The sequence below is a fragment of the Acipenser ruthenus genome, unplaced genomic scaffold (assembly GCF_902713425.1).
Source record: "Acipenser ruthenus unplaced genomic scaffold, fAciRut3.2 maternal haplotype, whole genome shotgun sequence".
In the NCBI taxonomy this organism is placed as follows: Eukaryota; Metazoa; Chordata; class Actinopteri; order Acipenseriformes; family Acipenseridae; genus Acipenser; species Acipenser ruthenus.
In genome coordinates, this window is record NW_026707420.1 from 17,501 (window position 1) to 26,961 (window position 9,461).

Consider the following 9,461-nt stretch of genomic DNA (forward strand, 5'->3'; position numbering starts at 1 on the left):
ACACCTTCACAGGTGCTCGATGCGCAGCCCTTCGTCAGGTAGAGAGACGTGTTGAACCCATAATATGTGGCTTGCAATGTCACATTCAAACCTACAAGGGCAGGAGAAACACACAGTTTCCTATATTAGCTTTATTAACAGTATTGCTGGTCCCTCCATTTAAAGGAGCGCTGACCATCTTTAAAATCCATTCTCTCACCTCTTATTAGCTTTATTAACAGTATCGCTGGTCCCTCCCTTTAAAGGAGCGCTGACCATCTTTAAAATCCATTCTCTCACCTCTTATTAGCTTTATTAACAGCATCGCTGGTCCCTCCCTTTAGAGGAGCGCTGACCATCTTTAAAATCCATTCTCTCACCTCTTATTAGCTTTATTAACAGTATCGCTGGCCCCTCCTGTAATCAATTCTGTTTTCTTTGTCTCTTCAGTATGTGCTCAATGATAAAATCTCGTATCCTGACGATACTTTCATGGACTGGGAGTTTAAGATCTCTGTGATGTACGATATCGCCAAGGTAAGTGCTGGAGAGTCACGGGATGCTTCTAGGACTACAGCTCCCAGCATGCCTCTGCACCCGCGGCAATGGTGAGGCATGCTGGGAGCGGTAGTTCTTTATGCTGTGGTCTCGTATCACAAGCGATACAGACCTCTATTACGATACATCATGTACAGCTGTGGGCAGAAGTTTAGCCTCATCACCCTGTAGAATGAACTTGCTGGCTAGGACTACAGCTCCCAGCATGCCTCCGCGCCCGCGGCAACGGTGAGGCATGCTGGGAGCTGTAGTTCACGTCTTATTAGCTTTATTAACATTGCATCATCACCCTGTAGAATGAACTTGCAGGCTAGGACTACAGCTCCCAGCAGGCCTCCGCGCCCACGGCAATGGCGAGGCATGCTGGGAGCTGTAGTTTACTTCTCATTAGCTTTATTAACATTGCATCATCACCCTGTAGAATGAACTTACTGGCTAGGACTACAGCTCCCAGCATGCCTCCGCGCCCGCGGCAATGGTGAGGCATGCTGGGAGCTGTAGTTCTTTATGCTGTGGTCGCGTATCACAAGCGATACAGACCTCTATTACAATACATCATGTACAGCTGTGGACAAAAATTTAGCCTCATCACCCTGTAGAATGAACTTGCTGGCTAGGACTACAGCTCCCAGCATGCCTCCACACCCGCGGCAACGGCGAGGCATGCTGGGAGCTGTAGTTCACTTCTTATTAGCTGTATTAAAACGATCACACGTTCCCCTGCACGCCTTATATCGCGCAATAGTTATCGTGTTACCTTGTCTGTTGGCGTTGAGGTCTTTTTCAACCACCTCCATGGCAGCCTCGATCGCCGGCTTCACTTTTTCCAAAGTCCACGGCGATTCGTTGTCTTCCAGCAAGACCACGTTGAGCGTGAACGTGTTATCCTCGCAGTTTCTCGAGGAGAAACACGGGCAAAAACAGCAGCCGGAAAACAGAATGAATCCCGCCAAATTCAGAGATTTCACCCTTTGACTCATTTTAATTGTATTTTTATTCATGTTTTAATTTTTTCGTTTTGTAATAAATATTAAATCTCACAATATTATCTTTTGCGGTAAAAAACAAAATATATCTCGATTTATTTTAGTTTTTATTCGGTTTATTACTCGTTTTAAATATTTCTGGTGACTTGGAATATTGTCATTTGAGGTAAAAATGTAATATATATAATTACAATTATATATGTAGATTTATTTTTTAAAAAGAAGTATCGTTTTTGCGCTCGAGACTACTTGACGAAAAATATGCGCAGTTAAAAATTATCTAAAATATATTAATATTTATTTATACGTTTTAAGTATGGTAAGAAAAAAATAGGTAAAATGAGAAAAAAAATAGTTTTTTAAATAAGTTATCGAAAAGTGCAATTTCTTCAGCTGAATATATCTTTAATACTTCAATTTCAGCAGATATTTGAATTAATACGTTACTCGTGAAACTACAGTAGGTTATTATTATTATTATTATTATTATTATTATTATTATTATTATTATTATTATTATTAAGCAAAAACAAACACGTCTTTAAAGGTTGCGTTTTAGGACTTAAAAAGAAAAAAAAAACGATAAAAAGTCGCTTTTTAATTTGAATTACCTTAAAAAAAATAACAGCAGAACTCAATTATAAATATTTTAAACGGGTACGGTACAGATTTTTCTTCAACTTTGAAGGCAGCTTCTCGGAAACGTTGTCATGTTGTTGTCTGGTCTGAAGTTAATAACAACACACCAGACTGAGGAGAACAAGCCTTTCTGTTTTTCTTTTTTTAAAGGCGATCAATTAAAACAAATCATTTACAATAAAAAAAAACGATTTTCAAGTCAGAGAAACGGAAACGTCCATTTTGCGACGCAGAAACTTCTCGATCCTGAGCGTTGTTGTTGTTGGCGGCTTCGGTCTGTCTCTCTCTCTGTCTCTGTGAAGTTTTATTTTAGTAGTATTATTTCCTGGATAATAAATCTATAAACTCACTTTGTTCCTCCTGTGGCGTAGTTAATGAATAACTCCAAGCCAGAGATTTAAAAAAAAAGACACTCTTTCATGTAATATGGCCGTTTAACACGAAACCCGAAACCCGAAAATTCAAATTTCTCCTCAGTAACGGTCACTAGCTGGTCTGCCATCTCGCCTCATCATTTGGTTTAATTAATGAATTAATAACTAACAAATAAATTAAACAGCCCTTTTTTGAAGGGGGGTTCACCAAAAAAAACTGCTTGTCTTTCGTATCGTAAAATAATTGTCTATAAAGTATATATTTTTTCTCACAAAACGGCGCTCGCGCTTTGCGAACTTACCAAAACTCCCGCCAAATAAATCGTCGCCGATACCTATAAAGTGGTATCGATTTTAAACGATATTAGCGGCAGTAGACGATACTGGTTGGTCAACAACATCAATACGGGCGGTACCGTGTCCAGTTTAAGTGAATATATGCGCTATGAAAATTCATAAATAAATACTGTAGCCTCTACATTTTGGTAATGAAAATACACGGAGGGGAAAGAGAGCGTCAGAAAAATACGCCTTTATTATTGTTATTATGTCTGTGTGTTTATCTGAGTTTAAGAGGGACGAGAGGGAGAGGACAAAGTTCGCTCGTTGTAAAAAAAAGACTTTTTGTTTATTGATGAAGTTGTGAGGGTTGTAAACTCGGGAGACGCTATCTGTGGCAAAACACAGATAACGCTGTTTAAATATTGACCGCTTCTAGTAATGAACGAAGCGCCCTCGTCCTCTCTATAAATCTGTTGTATTTGTTGACCCAGTAAAAGCGTCTAGAAAGAGATTTTCATTCAAATATACGCGCACACACAGCTGTGGTGGTCAAACGTTTTGCATCGCCCTGTGGAAAGAACTTGCTGGCTAGGACTACGGCTCCCAGCATGCCTCTGCACCCACAGCAATGGCGAGGCATGCTGGGAGCTGTAGTTCTTTATGCTGTTGTCTCGTATCACAAGCGATACAGACCTCTATTACGGTACATCATGTACAGCTGTGGGCAAAAGTTTAGCAGCATCAACCTCTATATAGAATGAACTGATTCAGCTTCATAGAGTCCAATGAAAGCTGCTGAATAATGTTCCCTTGTTAACATATTGAATTCCACCCCCTCTATATAGAATGAACTCCCTCAGCTTCATAGAGTCCAATGAAAGCTGCTGAATAATGTTCCCTTGTTAACATATTGAATTCCACCCCCTCTATATAGAATGAACTGATTCAGCTTCATAGAGTCCAATGAAAGCTGCTGAATAATGTTCCCTTGTTAACATATTGAATTCCACCCCCTCTATATAGAATGAACTCCCTCAGCTTCATAGAGTCCAATGAAAGCTGCTGAATAATGTTCCCTTGTTAACATATTGAATTCCACAACAGTATAATATAGAATCCTTTCTTCTTGGGGTCTGTGTTAGTTTACTACATTCTGAAAAGAGTTTAGTGTCATTAAATCTGCAGACAGACAGACAGACAGACAGACAGACAGACAGAGCCCCACAATCCTGTTCAGCTTGACGCTACAGTATAATATAGAATCCCTTCTTCTTGGGGTCTGTGTTAGTTTACTACATTCTGAAAAGAGTTTAGTGTCATTAAAGCTGCAGACAGACAGACAGACAGACAGACAGACAGACAGACAGACAGACAGACAGACAGACAGACAGACAGACAGACAGTCAGCTCCAGACTCTGATCCTCTCAGTATCTTGTGAGCTGAAGAAGATCCCGAGTGAGTTTCATGACCAGTCGGTCGCTCTCTTCTCGAGATGGGACCTCTTCAGTGTGTCGCACGCGGTTCTGAATTGTTTTTTGCCAGGCCTCTGTTTGCCAGTGCAATCCCTGACTTGTATAAACATTGCCTTTCCCACGATGAATGCTGTAAACGTCGACACGCCTTCACTAATTCATCATTCAGACTGACTGAATTTTCACCACACAGAGAGACGTTATTAACATCAATCTGCACACAGAAAGACAACAGACAGAGAGAGAGAGAGGGAGAGGCTCTTATACTCTCTGAACAGCCTCCCTCTGTGCTGAGCAGAGAGAGAGAAAGGGAGGGTCTTATACTCTCTGAACAGCCTCCCTCTGTGCTGAGCAGAGAGAGAGAAAGGGAGGGTCTTATACTCTCTGAACAGCCTCCCTCTGTGCTGTGGTGGTGGAGTAGAGAGAGAGAAAGAGAGGCTCTTATACTCTCTGAACAGCCTCCCTCTGTGCTGAGCAGAGAGAGAGAAAGGGAGGGTCTTATACTCTCTGAACAGCCTCCCTCTGTGCTGAGCAGAGAGAGAGAAAGGGAGGGTCTTATACTCTCTGAACAGCCTCCCTCTGTGCTGAGCAGAGAGAGAGAAAGGGAGGGTCTTATACTCTCTGAACAGCCTCCCTCTGTGCTGTGGTGGTGGAGTAGAGAGAGAGAAAGAGAGGCTCTTATACTCTCTGAACAGCCTCCCTCCGTGCTGAGCAGAGAGAGAGAAAGGGAGGCTCTTATACTCTCTGAACAGCCTCCCTCTGTGCTGAGCAGAGAGAGAGAAAGGGAGGCTCTTATACTCTCTGAACAGCCTCCCTCTGTGCTGTGGTGGTGGAGTAGAGAGAGAGAAAGAGAGGCTCTTATACTCTCTGAACAGCCTCCCTCTGTGCTGAGCAGAGAGAGAGAAAGGGAGGCTCTTATACTCTCTGAACAGCCTCCCTCTGTGCTGAGCAGAATAAGAGAAAGGGAGGCTCTTATACTCTCTGAACAGCCTCCCTCTGTGCTGAGCAGAGAGAGAGAAAGGGAGGCTCTTATACTCTCTGAACAGCCTCCCTCTGTGCTGAGCAGAGACAGAGAAAGGGAGGGTCTTATACTCTCTGAACAGCCTCCCTCTGTGCTGGTGGAGCAGAGAGAGAGAGAGAGAGAGAGGTGGAGGAGGGAGAGAGACAGAGGGAAGGAGAGAGAGAGGGATGGAGAAAGAAGAGAGGGAGAGAGAAGGGAGAGAGACAGGGGGAGGGACAGGGTAGGAGAGAGAGAAAGAGGGAGAAGGGAGAGAGAGATGGAGGGGGAGGAGGAGGGAGAGGGGGTGAGGGGGTGAGGGAAAGAGAGACACAGAGAGAGATCAGAATGTACCGTTTCTCTGCCAAGTGAAGCGTCGCTGCCTCTGGCAATGGCAGGCTGTGTAACTCGACACTTACTTGAGCTAGCAAGTGAATGAAACAAACAAACACTAACTACAGCCAGTAGACTGGACCGGAGCACAGGATGAGAAATGAACCAGAGAGACACAGGACCAGAGAGACGCAGGACCAGAGAGACACAGGACCAGAGAGAGGCAGGACCAGAGAGACACAGGAATGGAGAGAGACACAGGACCAGAGAGACGCAGGACCAGAGAGACACAGGACCAGAGAGACGCAGGACCAGAGAGAGACAGGACCAGAGAGACGCAGGACCAGAGAGACGCAGGACCAGAGAGACACAGGACCAGAGAGACACAGGAATGGAGAGACGCAGGACCAGAGAGACGCAGGACCAGAGAGACGCAGGACCAGAGAGACACAGGACCAGAGAGACACAGGAATGGAGAGACGCAGGACCAGAGAGACGCAGGACCAGAGAGACGCAGGACCAGAGAGACACAGGACCAGAGAGACGCAGGACCAGAGAGACGCAGGACCAGAGAGACACAGGACCAGAGAGACGCAGGACCAGAGAGACGCAGGACCAGAGAGACGCAGGACCAGAGAGACACAGGACCAGAGAGACGCAGGACCAGAGAGACGCAGGACCAGAGAGACGCAGGACCAGAGAGACACAGGACCAGAGAGACGCAGGACCAGAGAGAGACAGGACCAGAGAGACGCAGGACCAGAGAGACGCAGGACCAGAGAGAGACAGGACTAGAGAGACACAGGACCAGAGAGACACAGGACCAGAGAGACGCAGGACCAGAGAGACGCAGGACCAGAGAGACACAGGACCAGAGAGACACAGGAATGGAGAGACGCAGGACCAGAGAGACACACGACCAGAGAGACACAGGACCAGAGAGACGCAGGACCAGAGAGACGCAGGACCAGAGAGACGCAGGAATGGAGAGACACAGGACCTGAGAGACACAGGACCTGAGAGACACAGGACCAGAGAGACGCAGGACCAGAGACGCAGGAATGGAGAGACACAGGACCAGAGAGACGCAGGACTTGAGCACAGGCTGTGGAAATGAATCAGAGAGACGGAGAGGGGAGGGGGGAGGGGAAGGGAGGGGGGGGGGGGGATAGGTTACCAGGGTTACCAGCGGTCACCAAGGGTTACCAAGGAGCGGCCAAAGGTCATTCAGACACCGTGAGGGAGGGGAGAGATCAAGGAATGGAAACAAACATGTCTTAACACACTTTTTCCTTTCTCTCTTTCACTCTTTCTCTCTCTCATTCTCTCTGATTCCCTCTTTCTTTCTCTCTCTTTTCTCTCTTTCTTATTCCCTTCTTTTTTTCATGTCTGTCTTTCTTTCTGGGGTCCTTAACAATTGTAAGTCGCCCCTGGATAAGGGCGTCTGCTAAGAAATAAATAAATAATAATAATAATAATAATAATAATAATAATAATAATAATAATAATAATCTTCGATTAGCGTTCTTTAAAATTAATTTTCAGACATTACATTCGTATTAAATTGATATTCGGGGCGATTCCAAAATTCGTTTTGCGGTTGGATTTGAATAAAATAAAATAAATTAATTAATTAAATTAAATTAAAAGTAACGCTGCTACGTGCTGACCATCACGTACCAACCACGTGACCCCTCCCCCCGCCATCCCATTGGCCGAGAGGGAGCGACGCCTTCCCAGAATTACAATCTAACCAACAGCGAGCTCTCTGAAGAACCAGACGAGCGAAACCGACGCGAGTTACTGTAGCGATTATCGATCCGCGGATCAATATTCAAACTGCATACAAACCTCTATTTATTGACCTATTCCCTTTTTTTAAAAAAGAAGAAACGTTTGTTCGTGTGTGTGTGTGTTTTATTCATTGTATTTATTAGCCCGCTTACGGTTTCCCTCGGTGTATTCTAACGGAGAATATTAATATTTTTTAAAAATGGATTTAAATGGTTTTGACGGACAAAAACGAAATATCTTATGCCTCTTTGACGTGGACGGCACTTTGACTCCAGCGAGGGAGGTATGTGACGCGGCATTATTATTATTATTATTATTATTATTATTATTATTATTATTATTAATTTATCACAAAATACGTACCTTTAATAATACGGGATTATACCCTCGAATGAATCTGCAAACGCAGTTTTGTTCAGTCAGAATACATAGAGCTGTATGTTTTAATAAAACCAGTACTTACTGGGAAAGAGCCGCTGTGTTGTTTTCGTATTCCCAGTACAGAGTCTGCTAACCAGTAAAGACACGTTACTGTGTTTTGGTTTTTCCAACTCGTTAACGTGAGAGGTGAGATCAGGACTCGCTCACTGACTGACTCGCTGTGTGTGTCTCTCTCTTTCTCTCCCTCCCCCTCTCTCTCTCTCCCTCTCTCCTCTCTTCGTATTAACTGTGTCTCTGTCTTCTCTCTCTCTCTCCCTCTCCTCTCTCCCTCTCTTTCTCCCTCTCTCTTTCTCCTCTCTCTCCCCTCTCTCCTGTATTAACTGTGTCTGTCCCCTCTCTCCTCTCTCTCTTTCTCCCTCTCTCTCTCTCCTCTCTCTCCCCTCTCCCGTATTAACTGTGTCTGTCCCCTCTCTCTCTCCCTCTCTCTCTCCTCTCTCCCTCCTTCTCTCTCCCCCTCTCCCCTCTCCCTCTGTCTCTCCCCCTTTCTCTCTCCCCCTTTCTCTCTCTCCCCTCTCTCTCTCCCTCTTCTCTTTCTCCCCCCTCTCCCTCTCCCTCTGTCTCCTCTCTCTCTCTCTCCCTTCCTCTCTCCCTTCCTCTCTCTCTCCCTCTCTCTCTCCTCTCTCCCTCCTTCTCTCTCCCCCTCTCCCTCTGTCTCTCCCCCTTTCTCTCTCTCTCCCCCTTTCTCTCTCTCCCCCTTCTCTCTCTCTCCCCCCTCTCCCTCTCCCTCTGTCTCCTCTCTCCCTCTCTCCTTTCCTCTCTCTCTCTCCCTCCCTCTCCCTCTCTCTCTTCTCCCTCTCTCATCCCTCTCTCCTGTATTAACAGTGTCTCTGTCCCTTCGCTCCGTCCTGTGTGCGTGTGTGTGTGTGTGTGTGCGTGTGACCCTGAGCGAGTCGCTTCACCTCCTTGTGCTCCGTCCTTCGGATGAGACGTCAAACAAACGAGCTCCTATTGGAAGTGACTCTGCAGCAGCAGCAGCAGTTGTTGATGATGCAGAGTTCACCCTCCTAGTCTCTGGAAGTCGCTTTAAAGAGAAGGAAAAAAAAAAACCAGCCGTCCTTCCCTCACCTTTACAATCGAGTAACGGTCATTTCGTAGATTTTATTTATTATTTATTGTTTTTTACGTGAAATTGCAGAAGATTGATCCCCAGCTGGACGCGTTTTTGAAGATCTTGAGAAGGAAAGTGAAGATCGGAGTGGTGGGGGGGTCTGATTACAACAAAATCGCAGAGCAGCTGGGAGAGGGGGATGAAGGTAAAGTGTGTGTGTGTGTGCGCGTGTGTGTGCGCGTGTGCGTGTGTCTGTGTGTGTGCGTGTGTGTGTGTATCTTGATAGATTCACTGGACTGGAGGGAGCCCCCTTTCTCTTAGGGGAGGGGGTGAGGGAGGGAGCAGTTCAGTCACCTGGGGGTTAAATATAATTGTAATTGTGTAATTAGTAATTAATTACAATTACAGTGTCATTGTAACAGATCTGCCGTATAATTGACCAATTTCAGTTACTCATCAATCTCATGTTTACACCCTCTCTCTCTCTCCCTCCCTCTCTCCCCCCTCTCCTCTCCTCTCTCTCTCTCCTCTCTCTCCCTCTCCTCTCTCCTCTCTCT

At 45.4% G+C, this 9,461-nt stretch overlaps 2 protein-coding genes across 2 annotated transcripts in view; one reads left to right on the forward strand and one right to left on the reverse strand.

The window, feature by feature from the left end:
- LOC131727274 (guanylyl cyclase C-like) overlaps positions 1–3,769 on the reverse strand; it is a gene marked incomplete at its 3' end in the record, with an annotated part of 20,588 nt that extends 16,819 nt beyond the window's left edge. The window contains 2 exon segments of the mRNA XM_059018804.1: positions 1–91; positions 1,295–3,769. The exon segment at positions 1–91 is cut by the window's left edge and continues 22 nt beyond it. Coding sequence (XP_058874787.1) covers positions 1–91; positions 1,295–1,538 — 335 coding nt within the window.
- A 3,022-nt stretch (positions 3,770–6,791) lies between these two features.
- On the forward strand, positions 6,792–9,109 carry LOC131727275 (phosphomannomutase 1-like; the record flags this gene model as incomplete). Its single annotated transcript, XM_059018805.1, is given in 2 exon segments — positions 6,792–7,698; positions 8,992–9,109. Coding segments are annotated over 2 exon segments (202 nt in total), but the record flags the coding sequence as incomplete, so codon positions are not given.
- Positions 9,110–9,461: the final 352 nt, after the last annotated feature.